General features: G+C 38.9%; 1 protein-coding gene across 1 annotated transcript; it reads left to right on the plus strand.

The window, feature by feature from the left end:
- The first annotated feature begins 41 nt into the window (after positions 1 to 41).
- On the plus strand, positions 42 to 20,135 carry mettl23 (methyltransferase 23, arginine). The gene is made up of 5 exons (XM_059948633.1): positions 42 to 174; positions 2,312 to 2,416; positions 12,896 to 13,133; positions 13,979 to 14,063; positions 16,060 to 20,135. Exons 1-5 carry the CDS (start codon positions 94 to 96, stop codon positions 16,232 to 16,234), a joined length of 684 nt encoding a protein of 227 aa, XP_059804616.1. The 5' UTR covers positions 42 to 93; the 3' UTR covers positions 16,235 to 20,135.
- The last annotated feature ends 458 nt before the right edge of the window (positions 20,136 to 20,593 follow it).

A 20,593-nucleotide genomic window follows, 5' to 3' on the forward strand; every position in this document is an offset into this window, starting at 1 on the left:
TCATTGGTCGATGCCGCGTGTCGGTCTAATGACGACGCGAGCGAGCCCCGCCTCCGCTCTCGGCGCGGCCGGCCCGGTAAAGGTAATGATGTCATGAGCGGCCGGGGCTCAGTCAGCGTGAGGCGGTTTTCGTTTGCCGGTGCTCCCGAGTCTCTGGAGGTTCGCATTCCCGAGGTGGGCTAACATCCCGAGTTGAACATTCGTGGTCCTTTCTAATGGAGTGCAACCCAGAGCTCCTGCTCTCTCTTTCTCCCGCATTGGACACTGCGCCCCAAGGAGGGGGGACTTTGGGGTTCTAACATTTAACTGCCATCCATTCTTTGGGGTACTCCTCTGTTTTCTTGGATGGTTGCAAATTAAAAAACATTCCAGAATGTATATTGTATACATTTCTCCGACATTAATGTATCTTTGAAACTAACCTGTTTTTTTTAAAATGCCTCGGCATGAGGGGAAGTTATCGTCAGTGCAGCAGCCAACACGTGCTGACTGGCTCCTTCCCTCTGGAGAGGTGGACGGTTTATTTCCCTCCATAGCCCCCTCCTGGCGAACGGCAGAGCAGCTCCATCCTTTTAACTCCACACACACCCATCGCAGAGCCACTCCCCATCCACGCTGCCACAGCGGAGCCTACCTCATCTACACACCCACAGCAGACAGTCCCTTCACACGCATACATGGCTCTTCCCTCCGCTCATGTACACGTAAATCAAAGCTGACCTCTCACCTCCTTACCCATACTTCTGCCCTTTCCCCTCCAACAATGTCCCACCTCTCTACACACACCTTGTCACTGGGTTTTGACAGGCTCCTTGCACCCTGCTTCCGCTCCTCACCATCCTCAGTTACTGTCACCCTGGGATACAGCAGCAGACTCAATAGACCAAAAGACCTAATCTTGCTCTTATATCTTATGATCTGACACATTTTCTTTCCTACCCTTCCTCTCTCACTTCTTATTCCTGTGATCTTAAGATACAGACCTAATCCTTTTTCTGTCAAATCTGTTTTCGGAATGAATCTTGTCAGGACTCTATACATTGTCGAATAAATGCAACACTAAAGTTAAATTAAGGAGAAAGAGAATTTTAGATGAGTGCAGTAAGAATGAACCAAATTCCTATGATCCGCAAGTCCTGGGGATGGGGCCTGAGGTTTGAAGGATCAGCGAGTCCTGGGGTAATCATAATTCGTGAGAGTCTGGGCCACGGGCTGGAGGTTAGAGATATGGTAACTGAGAATCTAGGACCAAAAGAAGGTGAGTAATTGAAAAGATCAGAAAGGGGATTATTTTGCTGTTGCTGCTGTTATTTTGTTGCTGAGCATTGTCAGCATGCTATGTTGGTGCTGTAATGTATGGTAACACTTTCAGGCTGCCCCAGCACGTCCATGAATGTGTTTGGTTGTTAACACAAACAGTTCATTTCACTGTACCAACATGCATGTGATAAATAAATCTGAATCCCTTTTGCACCTTCTCCCTTGCCATATCCATACCCACAGTGACATTGTTTCCCCATCCTCCTCCATTTTTTCTCAATTCTTTATAAACTCCACGTTTTGTCATCACATTTTAATGACCAGTGTCTGCCATTTTGTTTCGATCCAAGATTGAAAATCATACCTTCAGCTAGCATAAAATCTAGAACTTAGGACTTGATCCATTCTGATGCCTCTCTACCCTTTCTGAGTTTCCCTGTCCCTGTTTCTGGGGACAAACTGTCTACCAATATCTTATATAAATTTACCAATTTTCACAGCTATCTTGATTATACTTTTTCCCATCCTGTCACCTGTAAAAATGCCATTCCCTTTTCTCAGTTATTTTGTCCCCACGCCATCTGTTCATACGAGGCTTTTCTTCCCAGATCAGATATCCTTTAAAGAGCGTAGTTTCCCTTCCTCCATTATTCCTCACCTGCATCTTCTCCATTTCCCAGACACCTGCCCGTACTCCATCTTCCCCTGCCTTAATGGGGATAGACTTCTTGTCCAGACCTACCACCCAAGGAGCTTCCACAGCCAGCACATCATTCTCCAAAACTTATGTTATCTTCAATGGGATTTGACCACGAAACAAAATTTTCAGAATCTGCAGAATCTCGTGTGCTTATAGGTTCAACGAATTCATTTATAATGCTCACCTTTCCACATCTTCTGAGTCTGATTTAACAATATTTTACAAAGTAGTTGCTTGTTTTAATCCATTCCTATGGGTTGTCAAATTTTGGCTGATCAATGCACCTGTAATTTGTCTTTTAAAATTATCACCTTAAAGATGTGATAAAAGTATGATGATTTGTATCTTCAGGTACTCGATCCTCAATATGGCTTGTACATATGGCCAGGTTCAGTGGTTCTGGCGCAGTACGTGTGGTTTAACAAAAGCAAGGTCAAAGGAAAGACCATATTAGAGGTAAAAGCAGATAAATCAAAAAATCCTGAAACCTTAACAATTTCTACATGGAAAAGTTGCAAATGTACTTTGCTAATGCTACAAAATTTTATTCATATGAATAACCTCAGATATTTGTTGAATTAGCTAAGTTCCTAATACATGATCGATATTTTATCATGTGCCCCTGTTAAGATCTAAGTTTCTTAAGAAAAAATACTATGAAACCGAGTAATTTTGAAGTTTCAGCAAAAATTAGCTGGTTATGAATCAGTTCAAGAAGTGAAAAACTATTATACGGTTGATTGTTTAAAATTATTACTAAATTCTTAAATTTGTTAAATTTCATGTGATTTGGTTTATTTCCATTTTAGTTTATTTTTACTTTATTGTACACCTATGTCAGGATGTTTATCGACTATAGCTCAGCAATTCATACCATCATTTCCACAATACTGATTGAGAAGTTGCAGAACCTGGGCCTCTGTACCTGCCTCTGCAACAGGATCTTCGACTTCCTAACCAGAAGAGCACAATCTGTGCGGATTGGTGGTAACATATCCTCATCGCTGACAATCAACACTGGTGCACCTCAGGGGTGTGTGCTTAGCCCACTGGCTACTCTCTATATACACATGACTGTGTGGCTCGGCACAGCTCAAATACCATCTATAAATTTGCCACAATACAACTATTGTTGGTAGAATATCAGATGGTGATGAGAGGACGTACAGGACTGAAATATGCCAACTAGTGGAGTGGTGCCACAGCAACAACATGGCACTCAACATCAGTAAGACGAAAGAGCTGATTGTGGATGTTAGAAAGGGTAAGATGAAGGAACATATACCAATCCTCATAGAAGAATCAGAAGTGGAGAAAGTGAGCAGTTTCAAGTTCCTGAGAGTCAAGATCTCTTAAGGATCTAACCTGGTCCGAACATATCGATGTAGTTGTAAAGAAGGCAAGATAGCGGCTGTACTTTATTAGAAGTATGAAGAGATTTGGCATGTCAACAAATACACTCAATAACTTCTATAGATGTACCGTGGAGAGCATTCTGACAGGCTGCATCACTGTCTGTAATGGTAGGTTGTTGGGGAGGGGGGCTACTGAACAGGGCCGAAAGAAGCTGCAGAGGGTTGTAAATCTAGTCAGCTTCATCTTGGGTACCAGTCTACAAAGTACCCAGGACATCTTCAGGGAGCTGTGTCTCAGAAAAGCAGCGTCCATTATTAAGGACCTCTAGCACTCAGGGCATACCCTTTTCTCACTGTTACTATCAGGGAGGAGGTACAGAAGTCTGAAGGCACACACTCAGCAATTCAGGAACAGCTTCTTCCCTTCTGCCATCCAATTGCTAAATGCACATTGAACTCTTGGACACTACCCACTTTTTTTTCATATACAGTATTTCTGTTATTTGCACATTTTTATAATCTATTCAATATATCTATACTGTAATTGATTTATTATTATTATTTTTATTTTTTCTCTTCTATGTCTTGCATGGAACCGCTGCTGCTAAGTTAACAAATTTCACGTCACATGCCAGTGATAATATATCTGATTTTCCTTTGCTTATTGGCTGATTTTTAATTTTTAATTTAATTTGCAAATAAATTATTAATGCAAAGAGCCATGCAGCCTTCTTGGTGGGTTGTGGAAAGCAGTTAAATTGGGGGAAGGCTGACTTAAATGGTTTGAGACAGAACATGGCAAAAGTACATTGGTACTGACTGGGGGGGGGGGGGGGGGGGGGGAGGGGGAACAAAATCCAGTAAGTACAAGGCATTTTAAAAGTGAAATAGTATGAGTTCAAAGTCACTGTGTCTCTGTATGGCTAAGAAGCAAAGAGAGTAAGATGAGAGAACCTTAATTAACAAAAGAAATTGAGGTGATCAGGAAGAAGGAACTGTACTTCAAATATAGGAAATTGTTATCCAATGAGTCCTCTTAATGCTTTATAGAAGATGTACTGTAGGAGATACAAGGGCAAATGTGAGTTTTGAAATGCCCTGGCCAACAAAATTAAGAGATTTCAGAACACTATTAAAGTATGAGAAGCAAGAGAATAGCTCATGAGAGTAGGTTCCTCATGGATGAAAAGGATAGTCTTTTTTGTGTAGTCAGGGAAAATGTGTGGTGTGCTGAATGAATACTTAGTGTCAGCATTCACCAAGGGGGAGGATAGAATTAAGACAATGTACGCTGATATTGGTTTGGGTGATGGTAAGTAAAATGTCAGGGAGAATTTTTCTGATGACGTTGTAACAAATAAAGTACTGCTAGGATCTTTCTTACTCATCTATTAATTGATTTGGATAAGAATATCTGGTTTGATTAGTTTGGTAATGACACCTAAATTGATGGGAGATGTGGTTGCTGAAGAATATGGGATGTAAATTAGTTGGAAAGTTAGGTGAAGTGGTGTCAGATGGCATTTCGTTCAGACAAGTGTGAGGCAATAAATGTTGGTCTTCTAATACACAGTAAATAGCAGGGACCTTAACATTTAACAGAAAGATCTGTGGTGGCAAGTTTACAGTTAGCTGAAGACTGTGACACAGATGGATAGAGTTGTGATGTGGCAGGGATATAGATAGAGTACAAGAAATGAGACATCACATTGCAGCTGTACAAGACAAATATTCAGCCACATTTGGAATATTCTGTACAATTCTGGTCAGCACCGGAAGGATGTGGTAATACTAGAAAGAGTGCAGAAGCAGATGCACCAGGTTGTTGCCTGGAAAGGAGGGCTCTAATTTCAAGGCTATTTTGTTCTCAGTTGAGATCAGAAGGCTGAGAGGTAACCTTATGAAGGTTTATATCCAAGGGGGAAGGGTTTAACATTCAAGGGCATAGGTATAAGGTGAGAGTGAAAATATTCACAGATCTGAGGAGCAGGTCTTTCACTTAGAGGGTATATAGAAGAAGAAGTGAGGGGTGGTGGTACAGGCAGGTATAGTCATAGAATTTTGAGCTTTGCTGATATCAAAAGGGGAGTCTATTTCACATGATATGGCTGAATTGAAGAAACTGTCCAAGCATTGTCATTTCAGTGATAGGCTTAATGATGCACTGAGAGATCATTTAATTTCTAGAATCTTACAAGAAAGCATTCAAAAATATCTAACTGAAGCACAACTGCTATTTAAAAAAACAATTGAAATCGCTGTATGAATGGAAGCAGCAGAGGTGCAATTAGGAATGAAAATGAGTGTGAACAAAATTGCAGTGTCTAAACAGAAATCTACCTGCCCAAACAAATTGTGTTACTGTTGTGAGGGCTCACATCAATGCAGGTTTAAAGGTAAAACTTGCTGAAAATTCAACAAAATAGGACACATACAAAGAGCGTGTCGAACAGATAAAATTAGTGGACTGTACAGGAAAGAGATAAATATTAAAAATGAATTTGCAGTTTCAAAAAGAGAACTAATTGCAATGCTGTTGATGAAATACCTGATAATGATGAGAGGGACACAGGATTAGGAAGCGACGATGTCGCCTGTTTACAGCCGCCGAGGAAAGAAACCTTGGAGTCATAGAAACAGAGAAAACCTACAGCACAATACAGGCCCTTCGGCCCACAAAGATGTGCTGAACATGTCCCTACCTTAGAAATTACTAGGCTTACCTATAAGCCCTCTATTTTACTAAGCTCCATGTACCTATCTAAAAGTCTCTTAAAAGATCCTATTGTATCCGCCTCCACCACCGTTGCCAGCAGCCCATTCCATGCACTCACCACTCTGAGTAAAAAAACTTATTCCTGATGTCTCCTCTGTACCTACTCCCCAGCACCTTAAACCTGTGTCCTCTTGTGGCAACCATTTCAGCCCTGGGGAAAAGCCCCTGACTATCGACACGATCAATACCTGTCATCGTCTTATACCCACCTCTATCAGGTTACCTGTTCTCATGAGGCACACTCCCCAATCTAGGCAACATCCTTGTAAATCTCTTCTGCACCCTTTCTATGGCTTCCACATCCTTCCTGTAGTGAGGCAACCAGAACTGAGCACAGTACTTCAAGTGGGGTCTGACCAGGGTCCTATATAGCTGCAATATTACCTCTTGACTCCTAAATTCAATTCCACGATTGATGAAGGCCAATACACCATATGCCTTCTTAACCAGAGTCAACCTGCACAGATGCTTTAAGTGTCCTATGGACTCGGACCCCAAGATCCCTCTGATCCGCCACACTGCCAAGAGTCTTACCATTAATACTATATTCTGCCATCATATTCAACCTACCAAAATGAACCACTTCACACTTATCTGGGTTGAACTCCATCTGCCACTTCTCAGCCCAGTTTTGCATCCTATCAATGTCCACTGTAACCTCTGAAGTCAATAGGCTGCAGCGGAGTGCTGAGGGCAGTGTGATGCAGCATCCTAGCTGGAGTTTGTGCTGCCTCCAGTGTTTGCTTGGCAGAAGACAAGGAATATTGAGTTTGACTGCAGACTGCTGAATATTCATGGATTTGGGATCTTGGACTATATTTATGTGACTGTATTTTACCAATATCTATCTTCTGTTCTTGCTACCTTATGTGCGTTATATGTGCCTTGCGCTGTGTCTGACTTGGTTCTGTGGTTTGCACCTTGGCTCCAGAGTAACGCTGTTTCATTTGGCTGTATTCATTTATGGTTGAATGACAATTAAACAAATTCAAGATTTACAATGTAAAAACTAATATAAGAGAACCTATATGGTTTATGCTAGAACTGAACAGCAAATTAATTAAAATGGAATTGGGACTCTGGCTCTACTGTTTCATTTACTTCACAAAATGAGTTTGAATAGCATTTTAAAGATAATAAACAGAAGTCCGCAGATATCTAATTAAGAACAAAGATAACCACTGTAGGGAAAACATTCATAACAGTGAAATACAACAACCAACAAGCTATCTTTGGGCTTATGTGGTAAAAAGAGGAGGGCCATCATTAAGGCTATGATTGGCTGAGACAACTACAATTTGATTTGAGATCCATCCACCATTTGCATTGCAAATTGCTTGCAATAGTCAATTGAAAGCAAATTAAGAAAGGTATACTGAATGATGCCACAGCAGTGTTCAAAGATGGCATTGGAAAATTTAAACATGTTAAATGTAAAATAGTATTAAATGAAGATGCCACACCAAAGATTAATAAAGCCCGTATGGTTCCCAACACCATCTGTGATAAAATAGACAGTGAGCTAGATTGCATGGAGTCTGAAGAAATTCTTTTCATGGTTGACTAGAGCCAATGCCAGTTGTCCCAGTAGTCAAGAGGAATGGGTCCATCATGATCTGTGGTGAATTTAATGTTGCCATCAATTCAGTACTGAAAGTAGATCCACATCCTCTGCCCAGGATAGAGGGTATATTTGTAAACCTTTAAGTAAAGTGGACTTAGCTGAGGGCTACCTACAGGTGGAGGTGGAAGCAGAGTCCAAAGTGTTTCTCACTGTAACACTCACAAAAGGCTTTATCGTTATAATAGGCTTATTTTTGGAGTAGCATCTGCACCTACACTCTGACAGAAAGCTATGGATCAGAGGCTACAAGGCTGCCCAGACACGCAGTGTTAAATGGATGACATTATTGTTACCAGTAAGGATGCAAAGGAGCATCTCCCAAAATCTCAAGACGGTGAAAAAGTATAAAAGATTTTGGGCTCAGAGAACATGACAAATGTGAATTCTTTAAACGCAGATTTAATTTCTGTGGTCACATGATTGACACACAAGAATTACACAAGTATGTTGAGAAAATTCAAGTAGTAGTGGGTTCCCCAAGACCAAAGGACATACCACAATTGTCATTTTTAGGATTTGTCAATTACTACAACCAGTTCCTGCCAAACCTGGCTGCTGTGCTCCACTGCTTGAACTCAATATTATAGATCGGGAAGAATGGCAACGGACAAAGCAGTGGAGGAGGCTTCTGAAACTGAGGTTGTTCATAGCCACAAATGTCACCTGCCATACAGAGTGGGACCCCCCCCCCCCCCCCACCCAGTCATTAAAGACTTTATCCCACAAAACTAAGACATCCTCCAAGGTGAGGTGGGACAATTTAGAATTTACTATGCTTTTGATGTCTATACTGTATAGCAGTTACAGTTGCTAGAAAGTTTGTGAACCCTTTACAATTACTTAGTTTTTTGCTTTAAATACTCATAAAATGTGGTCTGGTCTTCATCTAAGTCACAATAACAGATAAACACAATCTGCCTAAACTAATAACACACAAACAATTGTACTACTTCTCGTCAATACTGAGTATACCATTTAAACAATCGGTTGAGGTACAAAACAGCATGTGAACCTCTGGGATAATGCCTTTGATAAAAGCTATTTGGAATCAGGTGTTCATCAATAAGATGAGATTGGAGGTATGGCTGTAGATGTGCCCGGCCCTATAAAAGATACACAAAGTCAGGTTACTGACAGAGCCTGCTCTTCTCAAGAAAGATCCATTTATGTGCACCACTCCTCAATCAAAGCAACTTTCAAATGACCTTAGGAGAGTAACTGTTGAGATGCATGAAGCTAGAAAAGTCTATGAAAGCATTTCTAAAGACCTGTGTTCATCAGTCTACACCAAGAGCACGAGCACTGTTGAATGAGGTGAAAAAGAACCCAAGTGTAACAGAAAAAGACCTGCAGAAATCTCTGTTCATGTACCTTCTATAAGAAAAACACTGAGCAAGAATGGTGTTCATGGAAGGACAGCACAGAATATCATGAAGGAAACCACCACTCACCGAAAATAAAATTCATTGCTGCATGTCTCACGTTTGTAAAAGACTACCTGGATGTTCTACAATGCTTTGGGACAATATTCTGTAATCAGATGAGTCAGAAGTTGAACTTTTTGGCAGAAATGCACACTGCTATGTTTGGAGCAAAAATGGCAACACCAAAACCTCATCCCAACTGTGAAGCATAGTGAAAGGAGTATTATGGTTTGGTGCTGCTTTGCTGCCTCAGGGCCAGAACAGTTTGGTTTCATTGGGGGAACAATTAATTCAAAATTGTAGCAAAATATTTTACAGGAGAATATCAGGGTAGCAGTCTGTCACCTGAAGCTTAATATAAGTTGGATGGTGCAACAAGACACTGATCCGAAACACAAACAAATCAACAGATTGGTTTAAAAAGAAGAAAATTTATGTTTTGGAATGGCCAAGTCAGAGTACAGAGCTTAACCCAACTGAGATGCTGTGGCATAACCTGAAGAGGGCTGTTTATGCAAGGTATCCCAGAAACATTAATGAAGTATAAGTTTGGTATGGAGGAATTCTACCTCTCTATTGTGCAAGTCTAATCAGCAGCTACAGGATACATTTCATGGAGGTTATTGCTGCTAAAGGAGGTTCTATCTGTTATTAAATACTAGGCTTCACATACATTTTCCAGCCTGGATTATGAATGATTGAACAATGTGTTCAATAAAGACATGAAAAGTACAATTGTTTAGGCAGATAGTGTTTGTCTAATAGATATATAATTAGAGAGCAATATATTATATAATTGAGTTAAAATACATTCTATTTGTAGCTGAACAGGGAATAGTGTATTTACTATTACAGTAATATTGTAAATATATTAAGCGCTCTGTTCTTTATGTAATTCATTATGGATTATATGTACGTATTTTATTTGGCATACATCATATGTGAGCACCTCACTATAGTAAAACCTAATTCCATGAGTATCCCTGGACTCCTAGAATCATAGAACACTACAGCACAGAAACAGGCCTTTTGGCCCTTCTTGGCTGTGCCGAACCATTTTTCTGCCAAGTCCCACTGACCTGCACCTGGACCATATCCCTCCATACACCTCTCATCCATGAACCTGTCAAAGTTTTTCTTAAATGTTAAAAGTGAGCCCGCATTTACCACTTCATCTGGCAGCTCATTCCACACTCCCACCACTCTCTGTGTGAAGAAGTGCCCCCCCACCCCACCATGTTCCCTTTAAACATTTCTGCCTTCACCCTTAACCCATGTCCTCTGGTTTTTTTCTCCCCTAGCCTCAGTGGAAAAAGCCTGCTTCTATCTATACCCATCATAGTTTTATATACCCCTATCAAATCTCCCCTCATTCTTCTACACTCCAAGGAATAAAGTCCTAACCTATTCAACCTTTCTCTGTAACTCAGTTTCTCAAGTCCCAGCAACATCCTTGTAAACTTTCTCTGCACTCTTTCAACCTTAATATCCTTCCTGTAATTAGGTGACCAAAACTGCACACAATACTCCAAATTCAGCCTAAAACACCTTATACAACCTCACCATAAAATTCCAACTCTTTACTCAATACTTTGATTTATAAAGGCCAATGCACCAAAAGCTCTCTTTACTACCCTATCTGTGACACCACTTTTAGGGAATTTTGTATCTGTATTTCCAGATCCCTCTATTCGACTGCACTCCTCAGTGCCCTACCATTTACCTTGTATGTACTACCTTGGTTTTTCCTTCCAAAGTGCAATACCTCACACTTGTCTGTATTAAACTCCATCGGCCATTTTTCAGCCCATTTTCCCAGCTAGTCCAAATCCCTCTGCAAGCTTTGAAAACCTTCCTCACTGTCCACTACACCTCCAATCTTTGTATCCTCGGCAAATTTGCTGATCCAATTTACCACATTATCATCCAGATCATTGATATAGATGACAAATAACAATGGACCCAGCACTGATCCCTGTGGCACACCAGTAGTCACAGGCTTACACTCAGAAAAGCAATCCTCCACTACCACTCTGACTTCTCCCACTGAGCAAACGTCTAATCCAATTTACTACCTTACCATGTATATCCAGCGATTGAATCTTCCTAACCTCCCATGCAGGATCTTGTCTAATGCCTTACTTAAGTCCACGTAGACAACATCCACTGCCTTCCCTTCATCCACTTTCCTTGTAACCTCCTCAAAAAACTCTTAATAGATTTGTTAAATATGACCTACCACACACAAAGCCATGTTGACTCTCCCTAATATGTTCCTATCTATCTAAATACTTGTAGATCCTATCTCTTAGTATTCCTTCCAATAACTTACCAGCCTATAATTTCCCAGATTACTTTTAGAGCTTTTTAAACAACGGAACAATATGAGCTATCCTCTAATCCTCTGGCACCTCACCCATAGATACAGTTATTTTAAATATATCTGCCAGGGCCCCTGCAATTTCAACACTAGTCTCCTTCAAGATCCGAGGAAATACCGTCAGGTCCTGGGGATTTATTAACTCTGAATTGCCTCAAGATAGCAAGCACCTCCTCCTCTTTAATCTGTATAGGTTCCATGACCTCACTACTTGTTTGCCTTATTTCTACTGACTCCATGCCAGTTTCCTTAGTAAATACAGACACAAAAAACCCATTTAAGATCTTCCCCATTTCTTTTGGTTGCATACATAGCTGACCACTCTGATCTTCAAGAGGACCAAGTTTATCCCTTACTATCCTTTTGTTCTTAATATACCCTTGGATTATCCTTCACCTTGACTGCCAAAGCTACGTCGTCGTCTTTTAGCCCTCCTAATTTCTTTTAAGTATTTTTTTGCACCTTTTATACAAGTACCTTATTTGCTCCATTTCCTATACATGTCATAAATCTCTCTCTTCTGCTTTATCAGAATTCCAATATCCCTAGAGAACCAAGGTTCCTTATTAATTCACTTTGCCTTTAATCCTGACAGGAACATACAAACTATGCACTTTCAGAATTTCTCCTTTGAAGGCCCCCCACTTACCAACGACATCCTTGCCAGAGAACAACCTGTCCCAATCCACCCTTTTTAGATCCTTTCTCATTTCTTCCAAATTGGCCTTTTTCCAGTTTAGAACCTCAACCTGAGGACCAGATCTATCTTTATCTGTGATCAAGTTGAAACTAATGGTGTCACTAGAACCAAAGTGTTCCTCTATACACACTTCCATCACCTGTCCTAACTTGTTTCCTAATAGGAAATTTAATATTGCATCCTCTCTAGTCAGTACCTCTATATATTGATTTAGAAAATTTTCCTGAACACATTTTACAAACTCTAACCCGTCTAGACCTTAACAGTATGGGAGTCCCAATCAATATATGGAAAATTAAAATTCCCTACTATCATAGATTATATGGAGAAATTTAAGGTGGGGGGGGGGGGTTATATGGGAGGCAGGGTTTGAGGGTTGGCACATTGTGGGCCGAAGGGCCTGTAATGTGCTGTACTATTCTATGTTCTATCACAACTTTATGTTTCCTGCAGTTGTCTGCTAGCTCTCTGGAGAATTGCTCCTCCAATTCTCACTTTTTTTGGTATATTCTTGTGCATTTTCTGGAGTTACAAAATATAATGTGGGTCAAATGCAGGAAATTGGGATTTGCAGATGGTCATCTTAGTTGGAATGGATAACGGACAAAAGGACTTCTTTATGTGCTGCACGTCTCTTATGATTCTAATACTTTCTATCATTTATTTCCCCAACTAGATTGGAGCTGGTGCAAGCTTACCCGGTGTTGTTGCAGCAAAATGTGGTGCGAGTGTAATTTTATCAGATTGTGCAGTGTTTCAGAATTGCTTGGATAACTGTCGGCGAAGCTGCCAGATCAACAATCTTGAAGATGTGCCTGTCATTGGTCTAACCTGGGGACAAATATCTCCTGATTTGGTGCAGTTGCCACAAATAGACATTATTCTAGGATCTGATGTGTTCTATGAACCTGAAGGTAAAGATTGAAATTAACAAAATCTATTATATACTTACTTTAATTGCTGATTTAAACTATTAACAGAGAAAACAGTGCCCATAATATGGGCTTTAATTAGGTTTGACAAGATTATGATTTCAGTCAGGAGATGAGCTTCATCTTCAAAACTGCAATGACTTCCAAATAAATGCATTCTTGAATACTTTAGAAGGAAAATAATGAAATAGATGCCAAACAAAGGAACAATAAACAAGACTGGAATGAAGGGTATGACATTGCTAAATCAACTGAATTACAATAAAATGTGCTTTGATAAAACTTCTTCCCATTCATCTTCTTTGACTTGGTGTGCATTCTAAAACAGAATAGCTCAGTCTTGATACTGTACAAGTTTTCAGTGATACTCACTGAAAAATGGCTGCCTGGGTCTGGGTGACACTAAATATAGTTTTCCTGCTGCAATGGCAGTAAATATAATAAGAGTGAATATGACTGAAAAGGAAGTTGACAATTTTTCAATTGTAGATGTCATATAATCTGTTCACTTGGTAATTGAATCTCTACTTTTAACTTATGAGGTGAATAATTGGAGTATATTTCAGTCAAAATAAGAATTTTACTTTTATGCCTTAATTCACAAAATCTGCAGTTGAAGTTGTATTGTAAAATCCAATGAAATGAGCTGTTATGATTTGTAACTATTTTCACTTGCACAGGTGAAACTTTTAAGATGATGAATACATTTTCATACCAAGACTCACTGCCAAGCTTCCAGATACAGCTTTTCATTGTTTTGTTAATGAATATGTGAGCAAATATTAACATGTGTAACCTTTTAAATTTCCTTCAAATTGATCTTTCAGACTTTGAGGACATATTAACAACTGTTTTCTACTTGATGCAAAAAAATCCAAATGCCCTTTTTTGGACCACTTATCAAGAAAGGAGGTAAATCTTTACTATTTGCTTGAAATGCTGAATTTACTTTTGATGCTTATTTTCAACTAGATCCATAAATAAGTTTTTAACATGCATTCACTGTGTAATTATAATCAATAGTAAAGCATATTTGCATGAAATTCTCATGTTTTGACTAATACTTAAAACTATCCTTCCTTGCACTCAGTTATGTCTCAAGAGACTTGGGGAAATTTTGCTTTTTGTCAGTTTACAGCTTGATCACCATTATTTTACAGCCAACAGGAAGAACTTGCATTTACATTGCTTTCTTTTTCGAATACGCCAAAATTAACCTTGAACATCCTGTGTAAAAAAAAAAGCATAATTTTTTGAAGTTACAACTTTAGATCCCATCCTTAATTTCAAAATACTTTCATATCAGTTTTCTTAAGCTTGTTCCTGCATTCATAAGAACATTTTTGAATTTCTGCATTAATTCCACTCACATTGAAAGTCCTCTTCTTCACTCATCCCTTGAATGTTCTTCTTAATCCTCCAAACTGTAACAATATCTATCTTTTTTACCCCAAATGACAAATCAAATGTGGTCCTCATGTATAGAATTTCAGAGTTCTAATCTTTTCAATGGGGGGAAAAAAAAATCCCATCCCAGTAATATGATCTCAGTTTTAGGTTAACTAGCTACTACCCTCATGAAACCCTCAGTTTCACTTCAAGATCACCTGATTCCAATCAAATTTATAGAATGAAGGCCCATTCAGTTCAATCTTTCCTTACAGGCCTAAGGTATTAAGCTTAAGCCTAATGAATCTTTGTTCTTTTCCTTGAAGCAAATGAGGCACTTCTTTGGGTAGGGATGAAAAGTATGTAAAATACTGCAGGTGCGCCAAGGTACTTTCAGTAGATGCCTTGCTTAAAAGACCCAATATTGTTTCATGTTCCTGCCAAGTCAACTTTGTGATCCCTCTTTGGTTTTGTAAATGCATCTTTAAACAAAATTATAATCTTAACTTTAAAAAACATTTTCCATTTTCTGAACAATTTGGAACAATTTAAAACCTTCACATTATATTCCATTTGCCATTTTTCCCCCAAGTACTTAATCAGCTTCTGTACTTTATAGCCAAGTTACTATCCTGTGGAGTATTCATATCATTAGTAACTTCAGTCCACTATCTAAACCTTTAATTGTATTAACTGTAGAAAACTAGGAACTGAAATCCAATACAATTAAGCTAAAGAATGAAATATTGATTTTATAACATAACCGGACAAACTCTCCACAATATTCATTGACAATTATAATGCAGGTTTTAGCTTAAAGATTTAAATTGCTTGGCTGCTGAGCTGAATGTGAAGTGTAGGGTGAGCTGGAAAGGAGAAAAGAACATGACATGTTTCTTTTTTGAAGACATGGTGTATAGATTTAAAATTTTTAATACTTGCACAGATTTGAAAAAGTTTGATTTAGTTGCTGTAATTTGGAAATCTAAACATTAACAATTAAACTGAAGTTAATGTACATTGAAAGTTAATGCAGTCCATATCTAATTTACCAATTTATTAAATTATTTTGCATAATTATATAAATTATCGAAGCAGTGCAATTTGAAGTTGTTTCTTGTCACTTTAGAAGTGAAAGTAACCCAGGTAACTTACTGCACACACAAACAACAGTGTGTTGTTTGAATTTCCAGCATCTGCAGATTTCCTCGTGTTTGCAGGTAACTTACGGATTTGAATTTCTCAAAGTGCACCTGCGATTTTCAATATTTCTGCATTTTTTTTTCTTGCTGTTCTGTTTTTGGTGAGTGATCTCCAATTTTCTTTTTGTACCTTTGAACTCTTTGGATTCCTTAGCTGAACCATTCCCAACTTCCACTGTTCCAATATCTAGCTAGATATAAATTATTTCATCTACAACTTCTGCCAAACTCTTCATTTCTTGATATTGTTAATCATGTTTAAACAAGATTAGTTTTGCATTACTTTTAATTTTCTGTACTTTTGAAATATTTTCTAGTGCCGATTGGTCAATTGAAGCACTGCTGTACAAATGGAACTTGAAGTGTATTCACATTCAGCTAGAATCTTTCAGTGCAGATGAAGAACATCTTGCTGGATCAGCTCTACCTGGAAGTCACACTGTTCATATGCTGATTATTGGTTTAAAGAGTAACATTACCTCAGTAGTCTAAAGCCGCTCCCATTCTTGTATTTAAGATGATTGTCATTTCCATCTCAACCGCTCTATTCCTCAATTACTTGCATGGGGTGATATTAAAAGAACAAAATCTCATCTTTCAAAGTAAAGTTGCTTTATCAACTAAGGCTATTTCAATAAAAAAAGGTGCAATTTCAAAATGCATCTTCAATTATAGTTTTGTAAGGAATACATTTTGTATAGTTCTTGTTCAGACAGTTACATGAATGATGTGGAATTATGGCTTAGTAAATAAAATATGATTTAAATAAATTGAAGCAGAGTATTCCAATTCAGAACAATCCCTGCAATGATTATATGCTCCTATTGACTAGAGCTCTAGTTTGTAATCAATCTTGCCCCTTTTCTGGTCTTGGGCATGTTGGGACTGAGCTATGTTGCTTGAGCAGTTTACATACATGTAGATTGGAGTTCGAGTTGCACTACAAATCTGAGGCATATGTAACCTTTAACTATTGTGATCCAACCTCAGCAGTTAGAAAATCCGTTTCATTATTAGTGATAATTTGTTTAATGGATTCTAAATGTAGCTTGTGTCTGGCACAAGTCTGAGACAGGCAGCAAAGTTAATCTCTGGATCAGTGCATGACAACTTATTCTAACAACTAGAGTACTTAAATACTACTTTAGATTACAAAACAATAGAGATTTTACTCTATTTAAATATCTAACCCAAACATAGCAACAAAGATAAATCTCGATTAATTGCAGTAAAAGTTAATTTCACTGTCTAAAACTGATATTGTTGAATTTATCTCCTCATTCTGCTTACCTGTAACAATATCACCATATGGATTCTTGGTGATATTAAAAACATTTTAAACAAAAATATTGTCATCCCCAGTTTATTGAGAATGTTGGAAAAATTATTTTTTGACAGGTCCAGGTAATGCACAATGGAGAAATCTTGCTATATGAAGTGTCTCTCCTTAGAATTAGCAAGGCGTCCCTGCCATCAATAACTAGAAAGAAACTTGTCCCATTGACCAGTGTAAAGTCTGAACTCCAAAATGACAGAACACATTGAATTTAACAGCATTAACAAAAGGCTAATCTAAGTTTTTCTTATGATGGCTTCTGAAGAATTTAAACAAATATCTGTGTAGCCTTGATTTCAATCTACCATTTATCACGTTCCCAATTACTTAATTTTACTTCCCTTTCCTGCATGTGAACCACCCAATTTCCAAGTAGGATTAAGCACAAGCTACTCTAAAAAGCTATCTCATAAGCAATCAAAAAAATTACCTCATGCGATCCAACGTCAACCTGATTTTCCCAATCCCCTTGCATATTTAAGACCCCCATTACAATTGTGACATTAGCCTTATTGGATGCCCCTTCCAGCTCCCTTTGCAATCTCAACCCCACTTGTTGGCTACTATTTGGAGACATACGATTCCCATGATGGTGTTTTTTCTTTAACTCTTGCAGTTTCTGAACTCCACCCACAAAGATTCAATATTCTCTGACCCAATCTTATAACTTCCTAAAGATGTAATTCCATCTCTTAGCAACATAGCCACACCACCACCTATGCCTTCCTGCCTGGCTTTTCAATACAAAGTAATTTAAGCTCCCAACTATGACTTCCTTTCAGCCACGACTCTGATGCCCACAACATTATAGTGACCAATCTCTAACTGTGCCATGAGCTTATTCAACTTATTCCGAATACTACGTGAATTTAAATACAACAAACACCTTCAGTCCTGCATCCTTTGCATTTATGAATTTTGCCTCTTGTGGTACAATTTAACTTTGCTCTGTCTGCATTTGTACCCAATCATTGGGTTGTCCTTCCTTACATTCATAGTACATCATCTACTGGTAAATCTGCTGGCTGAGACTTTGCTCCATGATACTGGTTCCAGAGCTGATGAGATGACTTTCTTCAAAGAAGGGGGCTTCCATCCTCCACCATCACTGTCCTCACCCACATCTTTTGCATTTCGTGCACATCTGCCCTCACCCATCCTCCTGCTGCCACAGCAGCAAGTTTTCCTCTCATCCTTATCTACCACCCCACTAGCCTCTACACCGAGCACATAATTCTCTGTAATTTCTGCCATCTCCAATGGGATTCAATCACCACCAAGCAGATTTCTTACTCCCCCCCCGCCACACACTCACACACTTTATGCAGGGATCGCTCCCTACACTATTCCCTTCTCCATTTCTCTCTCCCCACTGATCTCCCTCCTGGCATTTATCTTCGCAAGCTGAACAACTGCCACACCTCTCCCCCCCCCCCCCCCCCCCCCCCAATCTAGCATTCAGGGTCCCAACCAGTCCATCCAGGTGAGGCAGCACTTCACCTGTGTGTCTGCTGGGGTCATCTATTGTATCAGTTGCTCCCATTGTGGCCTCCTGTGTATCAGTAAGAACCAACATAGATTGGGAGACTGCTTTGCCGAGCAGCTATACTCCATCTGCCTACCGGTGGCCACCCATTTCAATTCTACTTCCCATTCTCATTTTGACACGTTGGTCCATGGCCTCCTCTCTGCCATAACGAGGCCACGCTCAGCTTGGAGGAGCAACACCTTGAATTCTGCCCGGGTAACCTCCAACCTGATGGCATGAACATCCATTTCTTGAGCTTCAGGTAATGCTCCAGCATTTTGTTGCTTTCGATTTCCAGCATCTGCAGATTTTCTCATGTATATACTTCAGTTATATAGGTGGATTTGTGAAGTTACTGTTAATAGAAAACTAATTACTTCACTGCATAATCTTATGGGATAAGATTGCCCTCATGCATGTAATATGCTGAATAATTAAAAAGTAAACTGGAATGATGCTCAGTGTCCTGTCATTTATTTAACTAAAAGTCACTTCTAATCAGGAAGAATATCCTGATTATGTGGTACCAAAATTAGTTTGTTATATTTTGCAGGTGGGCACAAGGGAGGAGGGTATATAGCTTGAGTTTCAAGCTTTTAATTTCCATGCTTAGGCCCAAATGCTTTTGGAAACCTATTCTTCATAACACTTCTCAAATTAGTGCTTCCATTACAGCTGGCAGAGCCTGTTGCAGGAAAGCAGTTAACAGCAGCATTTGAGCATAAAACAGTCTAGGACAGGAATACGTACTGGTCCACCTTAATGCTCTTAAAGAGACCCAACACTACCTCCTTCAACTAAAAATGTCCTAACAATTAATATTCTCAACTCTTGTTTTACTATCCTTCACGTCCTTCTCCTTGGTAAATATTGATGTACTCATTAAGGACCTCCACATCCAAACCAATGTTCCCCTCACTAGTTATCCTCCTGATGCATGTATAGAATGTCTTGAATTCTCTTTTAACCTACTTATCAAGGACTTTTTATGGACTTTCCAGGCTTTCCCAATTCCCTTTGAGTTCTTTTCTGAGTTCTTCATAACATTCAAGAGCTCTGATTGATTATAGCTCCCGAAGCTTTACATACTTTTCCTTTTTCTTGACTAAATTAATCACAACTCTCAACAGCCAAGGTTCTCTTATTTTGCCATCCTAGTTCTGCTTTGTGACCGGAATACATTTGTTCTGCAAGCAGTTGGTCTTTAAATACCCTCCACATAGCTGATGTGGACTTACCTAAAAACAGTTCCAATTAATTCTCCCTAGATCCTGCCTAATGCAAAGGTCCCACTGTTCTAGTTCTGCATTTTACCTTTGGTAGAGCACATTGTAATACTGAAGATACAACACCTGTCTGCCTGAACTGTTGGCTTTTGGTGATTATGCAGACCAAAGTTGGTGAAAACCAGACACTCCCTGCTTTCACCAACATTCTGCCTTCCAGCAAGCTAGTATCCTTTTACCCTCTCCACAAATTTTGATGGAGAAAAAGTATCTTTGACCTGAAGTGCTGTCATTTCTCACCCATGTATGCTTAAGCTTAAAGTTCTTGCAACATTTTTATTAACAACAAATGCTTAATATTTGTTACGCTTTACTTTTGCAGGAATTAAATAACCTACTTGGCACACATACAATACAGCTCAAGTAGAATTCTAAGGAAATAAATTAGTTTTAAAAATTCAAACCAATTTCTGAGTGTGGCTCAACTCAATTAAATGCAATGAATAAAATCCAAGTTTAAATAAAATCATTAACTCAAGGGCTTGGTTTCATAATTTTGTGTATAAGAATTCAATTATGTTTACAAAATGCTTTATTGGAGCAGAGGCTTAACCCTTTTAACTGTTCTGAAAATATATCTTAAAAACCGGAATCCAAAACCTTTGTAATTGTATTATAATGGAATGATTTTAACTACTTAATTTTAAAAATTGAGATCCATAACAGCACCAAGCAATTATTTGTATTCACTACATTAAGTC

The sequence above is a fragment of the Hypanus sabinus genome, chromosome 23 (genome assembly GCF_030144855.1).
Source record: "Hypanus sabinus isolate sHypSab1 chromosome 23, sHypSab1.hap1, whole genome shotgun sequence".
Classification (NCBI taxonomy): Eukaryota; Metazoa; Chordata; class Chondrichthyes; order Myliobatiformes; family Dasyatidae; genus Hypanus; species Hypanus sabinus.